The following is a 13,544-nucleotide window of genomic DNA, read 5'->3' on the forward strand; positions in this document are numbered from 1 at the left end:
GGAACTAGAATAAGAGTACAAGGTGCCGGAAAACGTTCGAGGTGAAATTATCAGGGGTGTTAAAAGTATTATGGTTTTGGAATATCATCCGCAAGGCAAAATATCTGACAAATCCCCGAATATTTGTGTTTTACCTGTGAAAATAGTGAAAGTGAAAATAGTGTTGGGGAAGTTGGGAAATGTTGGAAATACTTCTATCCGGGTTTCTTGTGTCCCCATTACTGTCTCATCCGTTCTCCCAATCTGCTTGCAGAACGGAACAAAAATCAAATGTTTGCCCCAGCGCTCAACCATACAGGAAATAAAGCTAAGTGATATGTTTTTCCATTAATTATCATATTCAAATTTTTTCAAACTATTACTATAACTATAAACTATAACTAAGTATTTCAATGAAATCAGGAAATACGTTTGAATCCGTTTGCTGAACAAAACATTTGAAGAAAAATTGAAAAAAATACTACAGAATCTGCTCTTGCGCTATGTTAGTATTCTCATTCATTTTTTGCAATCAGGCGTGGAGAAGTCAAGGCTTGCTGAACAATAATTTTTTATGATGAAAGGGAAGGATATAAAGTTTTAGAAATTAAATGTTTGCCTAATAATTTATTCAATTTTTTTGGTAAGACAATTGAATCCGATAATTTGTTTCATCTTAGTTAGTTTAATTGATGTCAAAACTAGTTTCTAAGGAGTAAAAAGTAAATTTATTCAACAAAAGGTATGTGTACGAGAATGATGTTTTTTAATTCATAAAATCTTTTGAAAAGATAACTTTTTTTTCAAAGGATTTTATGGAGATTTTAATAACATTTTTTTTTCTGTTTTATCAATGTTTCTTTTCAAGAGCGAGTAAAGGCGCTATATCCAAGGTCAATGACCAGAGATAAGGTACAAAGAAATTCAAAATTTTACATCATAACTTTAATAAGTTTAAGCTTTTGAAACAAACAGATAAAAATCAAATTCCGCCAAAAATTTTGAATTTCTGTGTGAAATAACCTTATTTCCATCCATTTGAGGACCAATAACCAAGGACCGGAATCCAGGAGCTAACTTCTTTTAGCAAATAAGCTCCCAACGTAAAATAAAATATCTAATCATGGAAACGTATGGTACTGTTGTCCACGTTTCTTCCTCCCTGTGATCCAGTTGTCTCTGCGTCTAATACTGCACAGTGGGCCCGGCCGAGTAAAGATGGGCAGTAAATGTACTTTTACTACTCACCGGGATGCTGACAAGATCTGGCTGTGTATGTATCATAAGCATAAGCATAAGCATTTTGTCAATTTTGTCAATTTTGTCAAATTTGTCAATTTTGTCAATTTTGTCAATTTTTTCAATTTTGTCAATTTTGTCAATTTTGACAATTTTGTCAATTTTGTCAATTTTGTCAATTTTGTCAATTTTGTCAATTTTGTCAATTTTGTCAATTTTGTCAATTTTGTCAATTTTGTCAATTTTGTCAATTTTGTCAATTTTGTCAATTTTGTCAATTTTGTCAATTTTGTCAATTTTGTCAATTTTGTCAATTTTGTCAATTTTGTCAATTTTGTCAATTTTGTCAATTTTGTCAATTTTGTCAATTTTGTCAATTTTGTCAATTTTGTCAATTTTGTCAATTTTGTCAATTTTGTCAATTTTGTCAATTTTGTCAATTTTGTCAATTTTGTCAATTTTGTCAATTTTGTCAATTTTTTCAATTTTGTCAATTTTGTCAATTTTGTCAATTTTGTCAATTTTGTCAATTTTGTCAATTTTGTCAATTTTGTCAATTTTGTCAATTTTGTCAATTTTGTCAATTTTGTCAATTTTGTCAATTTTGTCAATTTTGTCAATTTTGTCAATTTTGTCAATTTTGTCAATTTTGTCAATTTTGTCAATTTTGTCAATTTTGTCAATTTTGTCAATTTTGTCAATTTTGTCAATTTTGTCAATTTTGTCAATTTTGTCAATTTTGTCAATTTTGTCAATATTCTCAATTTTGTCAATTTTGTCAATTTTTTCAATTTTGTCAATTTTGTCAATTTTGTCAATTTTGTCAATTTTGTCAATTTTGTCAATTTTGTCAATTTTGTCAATTTTGTCAATTTTATCAATTTTATCAATTTTGTCAATTTTATCAATTTTGTCAATTTTGTCAATTTTGTCAATTTTGTCAATTTTGTCAATTTTGTCAATTTTGTCAATTTTGTCAATTTTGTCAATTTTGTCAATTTTGTCAATTTTGTCAATTTTGTCAATTTTGTCAATTTTGTCAATTTTGACAATTTTGACAATTTTGACAATTTTGACAATTTTGACAATTTTGACAATTTTGTCAATTTTGACAATTTTGACAATTTTGACAATTTTGTCAATTTTGTCAATTTTGTCAATTTTGTTAATTTTGTCAATTTTGTCAATTTTGTCAATTTTGTCAATTTTGTCAATTTTGTAAATTTTGTAAATTTTGTCAATTTTGTAAATTTTGTCAATTTTGTCAATTTTGTCAATTTTGTCAATTTTGTCAATTTTGTCAATTTTGTCAATTTTGTCAATTTTGTCAATTTTGTCAATTTTGTCAATTTTGTCAATTTTGTCAATTTTGTCAATTTTGTCAATTTTGTCAATTTTGTCAATTTTGTCAATTTTGTTAATTTGTCAATTTTGTCAATTTTGTCAATTTTGTCAATTTTGTCAATTTTGTCAATTTTGTCAATTTTGTCAATTTTGTCAATTTTGTCAATTTTGTCAATTTTGTCAATTTTGTCAATTTTGTCAATTTTGTCAATTTTGTCAATTTTGTCAATTTTGTCAATTTTGTCAATTTTGTCAATTTTGTCAATTTTGTCAATTTTGTCAATTTTGTCAATTTTGTCAATTTTGTCAATTTTGTCAATTTTGTCAATTTTGTCAATTTTGTCAATTTTGTCAATTTTGTCCATTTGGTCAATTTTGTCAATTTGGTCAATTTTGTCAATTTTGTCAATTTTGTCAATTTTGTCAATTTTGTCAATTTTGTCAATTTTGTCAATTTTGTCAATTTTGTCAATTTTGTCAATTTTGTCAATTTTGTCAATTTTGTCAATTTTGTCAATTTTGTCAATTTTGTCAATTTTGTCAATTTTGTCAATTTTGTCAATTTTGTCAATTTTGTCAATTTTGTCAATTTTGTCAATTTTGTCAATTTTGTCAATTTTGTCAATTTTGTCAATTTTGTCAATTTTGTCAATTTTGTCAATTTTGTCAATTTTGTCAATTTTGTCAATTTTGTCAATTTTGTCAATTTTGTCAATTTTGTCAATTTTGTCAATTTTGTCAATTTTGTCAATTTTGTCAATTTTGTCAATTTTGTCAATTTTGTCAATTTTGTCAATTTTGTCAATTTTGTCAATTTTGTCAATTTTGTCAATTTTGTCAATTTTGTCAATTTTGTCAATTTTGTCAATTTTGTCAATTTTGTCAATTTTGTCATTTTTGTCAATTTTGTCAATTTTGTCAATTTTGTCAATTTTGTCAATTTTGTCAATTTTGTCAATTTTGTCAATTTTGTCAATTTTGTCAATTTTGTCAATTTTGTCAATTTTGTCAATTTTGTCAATTTTGTCAATTTTGTCAATTTTGTCAATTTTGTCAATTTTGTCAATTTTGTCAATTTTGTCAATTTTGTCAATTTTGTCAATTTTGTCAATTTTGTCAATTTTGTCAATTTTGTCAATTTTGTCAATTTTGTCAATTTTGTCAAGCCTGTCAATTATGTCCATTTTGTCAATTTCGTCAATTTTGTCAATTTTGTCAATTTTGTAAATATTGTAAATTTTATCAATTTTATCAATTTTGTCAATTTTGTCAATTTTGTCAATTTTGTCAATTTTGTCAATTTTGTCAATTTTGTCAATTTTGTCAATTTTGTCAATTTTGTCAATTTTGTCAATTTTGTCAATTTTGTCAATTTTGTCAATTTTGTCAATTTTGACAATTTTGACAATTTTGACAATTTTGACAATTTTGACAATTTTGGCAATTTTGACAATTTTGACAATTTTGTCAATTTTGACAATTTTGACAATTTTGACAATTTTGACAATTTTGACAATTTTGACAATTTTGACAATTTTGACAATTTGACAATTTTTACAATTTTTACAATTTTGACAATTTTGTCAATTTTGACAATTTTGTCAATTTTGTCAATTTTGTCAATTTTGTCAATTTTGTCAATTTTGTCAATTTTGTCAATTTTGTCAATTTTGTCAATTTTGTCAATTTTGTCAATTTTGTCAATTTTGTCAATTTTGTCAATTTTGTCAATTTTGTCAATTTTGTCAATTTTGTCAATTTTGTCAATTTTGTCAATTTTGTCAATTTTGTCAATTTTGTCAATTTTGTCAATTTTGTCAATTTTGTCAATTTTGTCAATTTTGTCAATTTTTTCAATTTTTTCAATTTTGTCAATTTTATCAATTTTGTCAATTTGGTCAATTTTGTCAATTTTGTCAATTTTGTCAATTTTGTCAATTTTGTCAATTTTATCAATTTTTACAATTTTTACAATTTTTACAATTTTGACAATTTGACCATTTGGACAATGTTGACAATTTTGACAATTTTCACAATTTTGACAATTTTGACAATTTTGACAATTTTGACAATTTTGACAATTTTGACAATTTTTACAATTTTGACAATTTTGACAATTTTGACGATTTTGACAATTTTGACAATTTTGACAATTTTGACAATTTTGACAATTTTGACAATTTTGACAATTTTGACAATTTTGACAATTTTGACAATTTTGACAATTTTGACAATTTTGACAATTTTGTCAATTTTGTCAATTTTGTCAATTTTGACAATTTTGACAATTTTTACAGTTTTGACAATTTTGACAATTTTGGCAATTTTGACAATTTTGTCAATTTTGTCAATTTTGACAATTTTGACAATTTTGTCAATTTTGACAATTTTGACAATTTTGACAATTTTGGCAATTTTGACAATTTTGACAATTTGACAATTTTGTCAATTTTTACAATTTTGTCAATTTTGACAATTTTGACAATTTTGACAATTTTGACAATTTTGACAATTTTGACAATTTTGACAATTTTGACAATTTTGACAATTTTGACAATTTTGACAATTTTGACAATTTTGACAATTTTGACAATTTTGACAATTTTGACAATTTTGACAATTTTGACAATTTTGACAATTTTGACAATTTTGACAATTTTGACAATTTTGACAATTTTGACAGTTTTTACAATTTTTACAATTTTTACAATTTTGACAATTTTGACAATTTTGACAATTTTTACAATTTTGACAATTTTGACAATTTTGACAATTTTGACAATTTTGACAATTTTGACAATTTTGACAATTTTGACAATTTTGACAATTTTGACAATTTTGACAATTTTGACAATTTTGACAATTTTGACAATTTTGACAATTTTGACAATTTTGACAATTTTGACAATTTTGACAATTTTGACAATTTTGACAATTTTGACAATTTTGACAATTTTGACAATTTTGACAATTTTGACAATTTTGACAATTTTGACAATTTTGACAATTTTGACAATTTTGACAATTTTGACAATTTTGACAATTTTGACAATTTTGACAATTTTGACAATTTTGACAATTTTGACAATTGTCGGTTGAATGTTGAAAATCGAAAGTTGGTATTCGAAAATCCGTAGACGAAATTCAAAAGTTGAAAGTTGAACTGTAAATGCTGGCTTTCGGGAAGTCAACACTTGCTATCTTGGTTTCGATTATTATTTTTGAGAATAGTTTTATTCTTATGTATCCAAATATTCATAATACAATAATACCTTCTTTTAGTTTTACATATTCGCTCTTCTGTTGAGATGAACCTCTTACCTGAAAAAAGAAGACAAAAAATAAAACAAATAAGTGCCGGTTTCATTAAACAATCACCAATAAAAGGCGTTCAAAATACAATTGTTATTATATGTTTTTAAAACTCAAGAAATAAATACATACAACTTAATCTTATGGAAGGACATACAGTTGGTGCAGTTATTATTCGTTCTAAGAACTTATAATTTGTTTAAAGCATTTCTGATAAAATCTCACTGGTTATTTGAGGGTTTGTAGGCAATCTTATCAATAATTTGAATGAAATAAAATCTAACAATTGCTTTTGCCATGATATTGAATCACTTTTTTCGGCGATGACCTACTTAAGTCGTACTGTTTAGTCAGGTCGGGACACTGGCACACACAATCGTGAAAAATCCAGCATTAAAACAACGAAAAAGAAACCGAAAACCGACGACGAAGGCGACAATGGTACGGCAACATTGGTGGAGACAATCGAAAAATTTAAATTTCGACTCCAACCAAGTAGGCGCCGTCGTCTTCGGTCGCCTGTTGTCGTGTATCCTGTAGCAAGCAGGCCGTTTTTCCTGGTCCTCTGAACCCAACGCCTGCTTCCTTCTTCAACCATTTCGTTGCCGCCAACCCGAAAGCAAATGTAAACAATAATCACTGCCGGCTGTGTGTACATTAGTCAGTTACCCGCTCCGGAATAATCGAAAAATGTGTACCTATTCTAAACGAGGAATACACCATCCAGGGAGCTAGACACACTATTCTGTTTGTGTCGTCTTCTACTGGGCGCTGTGTGTGGCAAAGGCAAGAAACTACTAAGTAGGTACTATTCTAGGGGTAAGTGATCCCAATTTTAGCTCGTTTTTACCTTGCTTTCTCAAAACTAGATCACGGAGTCATTTTGAAAGTGTTTGAAATTTTCTGTGAAACGTCGATTTACAATCTTTGAAACATAAAATGATTGAAAAAGTCGATATGCAACTTAAAACAGTGCCTTTCTTAGCCTATTCACAATTTAGGGCACGGTTTCCTGTCTGTGATTACGTCATTAAACGTAACACCAGGAATGCTATAAGTCAAAGTCGCTCGCCCGAAACAAAATCTACTGCTGCTGGAGCTGCTGCTGTTCCTCCACTATCATCCAAAGCAAGACGACACTAAGAATTCACAGATTGCTGGCTCCAAACCCGATAGGCGGTCTCCAACCACTTTATCAACATTATGGGACCGCCACGGTTTATGTACTGCATGTGAGCCAATGTGTGCGGAATTACCTCAAGCAATTGTAAACAACAAATGAACGCATTTGCAAATCACAAACAAACGATGACAACACACACGGTTTCTTTTTTTTTCACTGCACCGCAAGCTTACTGGAGGCACTCTCGCTTGGGTAGGACTAGGACACTATCATAGCCTACTGAAGATTTTTTTTCTCTTTTAGAAAAAAAAACGCTCACAGTAAATCAGGGCTGCTGATTTTGGCCTTTTTGTCTAGAATTAAACCAACCAACTCCTACTTCTGGCTAAAGCCCATTTTGAAAAATTACTGTTCAAAACTACAGTTTTAAAAAATTGGCTAAAACAGAAAATCAAAAATATCCAAACTTGAGAACTCGAACTCGCCAAACCCAAGTTCATTATTGACAACTCATGCTTGTGAAAAAGTTACAGCTTGTTAATACGCTGCCAATTCCAAAAACTCCTCGGCGGTCGAGCAGTTAGAATCCTGAGATGGCAATCACAGTGCAGTGCAGTGCAGAAACTGCAGTGATTTTTTTCTTTTTACAATTTATGTATTGCACTATCAGATTTGAGGGTCGAAAATGAGCTCAACTTTGGCCTAAACCTTCAATAGTGAAACCTGTAGCGAGGGAATTTCATTGGGATTGGTGGGAGAAGTTCTCAAGTCAAGGTCAAGTAGTTCTCATACTCAAGACTAAAAACCAAAAGGATTGAAGTAACATAGACATTGTCCCAATACTTTAACCCACTAGATGCAAATTTTAATAACAACTCGTAGAGTTCTTTATCCGTACTGGTAAACCGATAATATCTAGAGTACCAACATGGTTTCGTGACGGAAAGATCGACCTTCTCAAACTTCGCTATTCGAATACACTGAATACAGCTATAAACAAACAGCAAAGGCAACAAGTTGATGCCGTTTACGTGGACTTCTCCAAAGCATTTGATAAGGTGCCGCACGCTCTTGCAATGTGGAAAATCGAACGCTATGGATTCCCGCCATGAACTACAACGTTGTTGCTCTCTTAGTCGACGAGACGCCAAGCATTTGTAATCTTAGGAGGAATGAGATCCCAGCAGAATGACCTTCCTTCCGAAGTCCCCCAGGGACGTCACTTAGGCCCGTTCATCTTCATACCGTTCGAAAATGACCTAGCTTTAATTCTGTGTTCTGAAAACTACGATAGGAATACAGTAACTGCCCCTATTCGCATATGAGTCCCATGCGCATCTTCATCATTTTTGAGTTATCGATGAAAAACGCTTCCTTGTGGTTAAATTTACCTATGAAACAAGATTTTGTTCAAAGTTTGTTCTCAATTTCGAAAAAAAAATCCCCTGGTGTGTCCCATGTAAAAAATATTCACATAGTTTAGTCTCACGATCGAAATTCAGCGCTAGAGCATGCAATTGAAAGAAACAGTAGATAGAAAATTAAGTAAATCAATAATTTAATGCTTAAAACATTAACTGAACGTACAGAAGCAAAATAATTCCGAAGAAATCTGTTTCATAATCACAAAATACATTAATAAGTAACAGGTAAACTTTCCCAGAATGGTTTTTTCGACAAAGATCAAGATCTTCTCGACCCTCCGTGATTAACTTTGACGATTTATCAGATGGCACTTGAAGTGTTATTTTGAAAATAAAATAAGAAACTTTTTCAACATCTTTTTTCTATATCCATAACAATATCTATACCGCTTTCGTTTATCATCTAGGAAGATTTTCCCGGAAGAAGTATTCTTCTTTGTCTTGGAATTCAGCTAACTTTTGGTCGGAACTGTCCACGGATCCGTAACACACATTGAATTAAATTGAAATACTATATGTTCGCAGCAATTTTACACGAATGGAAACAAAGTTTCTGAAAAACAGTGGAAAACATATCCCACGCGACTAAAAAAACATCGATTGAAATCATTTTCGAATCAGTATCATTCAAAAACTTACTTCTATCATCAAAAGGAATGGTAAACAAATGATAAAGTATGTTAGAAAAGCACTTGCCACCAGCGCTGATAACTTTAGCGTAAGAGATTCATTTGCAAAAAAAAATCTCTGCTCGAGGGTTAAGAATATCTGAGTCACAAGCGTATTTTACTGTAATTTCTCCGTAAATACTAGTTCTATAAGCGCAAAAGTATTCTCCATCTGTGTTTTTCCCATCTGAACTATTGATAGATTTTACCAAAAAATTCATCCATGATTGTTTTCATGAAAACAAGTTTCAAACTTTACAAGACTTTTTCTCGGTTTGCAGTTCTTACACATCCATCCACATCTCATGTGCTAATAGGGGCAGAATACAGCTTACAATAAATAATTTCAACATAGAGTTGACATTCGTCCCGCAAAAGCGGGAGATGTCCCGCTTTTTTCGAAAACGTCCCGCCGTCCCGCTTTTTACTCGAAGTGTCCCGCTGTTTTTTCAACAAAGTTTTCAAATAAAAAAAAAAATTCCACATATACCTAATATCTTTACCAAACTTCACAACACTCAAATAGAATGCCAGCATTTTCATCGTTTCGTTTTTACATATCAGGAAACCCCACGAGATTTAATTCTTCATGAAATATAAATTCTTCAAAAATGCACCGCTTCTTATCTATACGCATCAGGAGATTCTTTTTTATTTAATGAAATGAATTAAAATACATATTTCATTGCATTCTTCAAGAATGTAAAAAAAAACTTGTTTCAATTGTCGAACTCATTGCAAATTTCAATCCATCAAATCATTTATATAAAAATTTATCGTTTGTTATAATATTTTTCAATTTTTAATTCTTTACAAAGCTCATTATCATTTATGTTGTTTTCCTATTTTCGAACCTGATGGAAATAAGCAAATCAGTTAAAATATTGCCAAAAAGATTTTATTTTGAGTAGTACTAGTGGACTCTTCTTTGTACTAAACTAAATTTAAAAAAAATTCAACAATTTTGAGATGTTCTCAATGTTAACACTAAACTTATGTATGTGACTTTTACAGTATAACAAACTATTCTATTCAAGCTAAAAAAAATTATGAAAATCATGCCTTTACCAAGCATTTGTTTTAAATTAACCTTAAAGAGCTAATATCGTGAAAACTAACAATTATTTTCAGATTTATAAAAAAAGTGCTTGAAAAGTGAATCATTTCCATCAATCATTAACTTTTTTTGTTCCAATCAAAGTTGTCAATGATACAGTTTGCGGAAACGCATTGAAAAGCTTTGGTCGAAGTTTACTCCTGGGTTTAAAATCATAGACGTTGACTCGCAAAGCAGCAGAGTTATCTCTTAGTTGTCGATTTATAGAATTTTATATTCAAGAACTGCACTTTTATACAAAGAGTTTCTACAAAAACATACAAAAAACATATCATGACTTTTTCTAACACATTTTGAAATGTCCCGCTTTTTTCGGCTAATTAGCGCCTTAGTGTATGCAAACAGTAATAAATTTGTACACAATTTAGGTAATATGCTTAAATGAGCACAAATCTCATATAATTATTGTAAAAGAAATGAAAACGTCAAAAAACCTATTTTTGCAATGGATTGTTTAATAATATTTGTTAGGGTTTGTCAGCATAGCATTGCATAGGTATAAATACTGCTATCTCTTCGAATAAGCCAACTGTTTCATAACTCCATCAAATCAACAGTCCGAGGTAGTAGAGGCCTCCTCAGATTATGCGAATTATGTAAATCCTTTTCCGTTTGTATTGCATACAATCCGGGCGCAAAGCTCAATAATTATTTGGATCGTGTATCAACCGGATGACTGGGATAACTTCGGATAAGCGGGTTCTACTGTATACCGTTTCTCCTGCCCGACTTTTTGGGTAAATTATATCAATATACTTTTTTTGGTGTTGCGGGATATAGTAACCCTAAGCTAACCGGCTTCGACAACAGAACTTTCGATGGTTTCCTTTCAGCCGCACCGTGTCAGGACAAAATAACCCCCTGAATAACTGCTGCCGAGAAGTGTCACTATCTTTGAAAAAAGTTTGTAATTTCAAAATAGGAAGAATTTAAAATGAAAAAAAAATTTAAAAAAAAACGAAACGGAAAACATTAGTAGAACATGAAACCATTCAAGGTCTGTTTAAAGCTCGAAAGGTTTTATTTCAAAAATTGCATTCCTATAAAATTCACCGATGACATTACCTTGAAAGTTCGCCATTCAAATTTTTACCATAAGAATATAATCATTTATTATGCAAGGCCACCCTCGTTCATGTAAGGTATGATGTGAAGATTTCTTTTTTAAGGAGTGCAAACACGAAAAAAATGCAACACTTTGTTTTGCGAATAATGTGTACAAAATTCGGTGAAAATCTGTCAAGTGGTTTTTGAGAAAGCGTCCAATTTTTTTTTTCTCAGTGATGGTCCCACAGGCCCATATGGGTCCTTCCTCCACCCCATACGCATCTTTTGAAGAAGGAGGGACAGTTTATCCTTAGGATAATATGTATTGTTTACTTATGTTGTCAATTTCTGTACGACTTGATCGTCTTACTCCCACGTATGTCCATCACCGTACAAATTTCTGTCTGATGTTCCGTCAGATCTTCATCACTATTGTATGATCCTTTTTAGGATAAGTCCTTGTTTCAAATTGTATGTTTTATGTAATTTATTGTCAGCTTCTTAAAAATATTCAAGTTTGAACTGTCTTTGATGCTCCGTGGTAGGCTGTTATACAGTTTCAGTCCGTTGTAGAACACAGATCGTTTGGTCATCTCTTTTTTTGTATTTGGTAGTCTGAAATCTTGGGCTCTCCTTGTATTGTATCCGTGTATGTCAACTCCGTACTGCAGACCGTCCAATAAATAGGATGGTAACATTCCTTTTTTCATTTTGTAGATAAAAATCATACTGTTGTAAGCAATCCTCTGCTTTACTGACATCCATTGCAACATATCAAGCATAAGAGCACTAGGAGTATATCGGTTGCATCGTATTACCACTCGCATTATCTTGTTTTGTATTCTTTGCAGCCTCTTTGTCTGCGTGTCTGATGCATGAAGCAATATTGTAGCGCAAAAATCAAAGTGTGGCATAATAACTGATTTCACGTAGATAATTTTTGACCAGAAAGTCATATATGTGCTTATCCGACAAAGTATTCCATATTTCATGGCAATCTTCTTAATAGTGTAGTCAATGTGGGCTATAAAGTTTAACTTTTCATCTATCTGTACTCCTAAGTATTTAACTTGATGTACTCTTTCGATTGCATAACCATCAATCAACAAGTTTGAACACTCTCCAATTTTGCGGTTGCCAATGATCATCCAGTTGATTTTATTGAGATTCAGACACAACTTTCTCTGTTTTAGGAAATCTGCAATATTTTTCAAATCAGCATTTGCTTTTCGAATAACAAGCTTTAAGTCATTTCCACTCCAGTAGGAGCTTAAGACGACCGTACTGTAGGCATTGTTTCATGCCGTTGATGTACAGTATAAATAACAATGGACCCAAGACATTTCCTTGTGGGACACCTAAGTTATTTTCTCTGTATCGCGAGTAAGATGAACCAAATTTTTTTCTTTGCATTCTGTTATCTAAATAATTCTTAAACCAGTTAAGAACCGTATCATTGATACCAACTCTCACTAGTACATCTATCAGCAATAACCGATCAATCGTTTCAAATGCTCTCTTAAAATCCAAAAACACAGCAATTGTGTAGCTACCATTTTCAATATTGATCTTCCAGTTTCGAAGTATCAAATTCACAGCAGCTTCTGTTGAATGTTGTTTCCTAAATCCAGACTGCTCTGCAATAAGTTTTTCTTGGGACTCAATGAAGTTTAAAAACTGTTTTTTTACTGCTAATTCTAGCACTTTTTCTTGGATTTCCAACATATTTATAGGACGGAATAACGTTTCCTCACGTGCATTTTTCTGTTTTTCTATAGGCACTACAGTTGAACACTTCCATGTATCAGGTACTATCCCTGTTTGAAGACTTTTGTTTTTTTAGCATCTCGTAACGGACTCGCTAGTACAGATAAAGAATCTTTAAAAACTCGTAGAGAAACATTTTCGATACCCACCGTTGGTTTCATATTGTTCACTATTTCAAAGAACTCTTGGCTACTTAATGGTTCAAAAGTGCGAAAATCTCCGCCATTGTAGGTTAGCTGATTCAAGCAGCCATTAGAGCTGCTGGAATACTGTCATGTATTTCCATGACACTATCGATAAAGAAGTCATTAAACTTCTCTGCAATTTCAGATTCATCTGTAATTTCAACACCGCTAAACGAGATCGAGTCAGATTTTTCGCCACTCGGATTAATTAGTCGTTTTATCGACTTCCATAATAACTTTCCATTATTTTTGTTTCTCTCTAGCTCTTCTTGAATAGATTGGTTTTTCGCTTCTTTTATTTTACGCGAGTATTCGTTTCTTACCACTTCTTATACTTTA

The 13,544-nt window shown here is 31.0% G+C and overlaps 1 protein-coding gene across 8 annotated transcripts in view; it reads right to left on the minus strand.

The window, feature by feature from the left end:
* Positions 1 to 13,544, minus strand: part of LOC129758333 (G protein-activated inward rectifier potassium channel 3-like) — a 425,862-nt gene that overhangs the window by 316,409 nt on the left and 95,909 nt on the right. The window contains exon 1 of one of the 8 annotated variants that reach the window (XM_055755829.1): positions 7,131 to 7,184. The exons of the other annotated variants lie outside the window; for them this stretch is intronic. Within the exon in view, the coding sequence (XP_055611804.1) occupies positions 7,131 to 7,162 (32 nt within the window). The 5' untranslated portion in view covers positions 7,163 to 7,184. Of the gene's footprint in view, positions 1 to 7,130; positions 7,185 to 13,544 lie in introns of those variants that run through there. 8 annotated transcript variants of the gene reach the window in all.

This window comes from Uranotaenia lowii, chromosome 3 (genome assembly GCF_029784155.1).
Source record: "Uranotaenia lowii strain MFRU-FL chromosome 3, ASM2978415v1, whole genome shotgun sequence".
Classification (NCBI taxonomy): Eukaryota; Metazoa; Arthropoda; class Insecta; order Diptera; family Culicidae; genus Uranotaenia; species Uranotaenia lowii.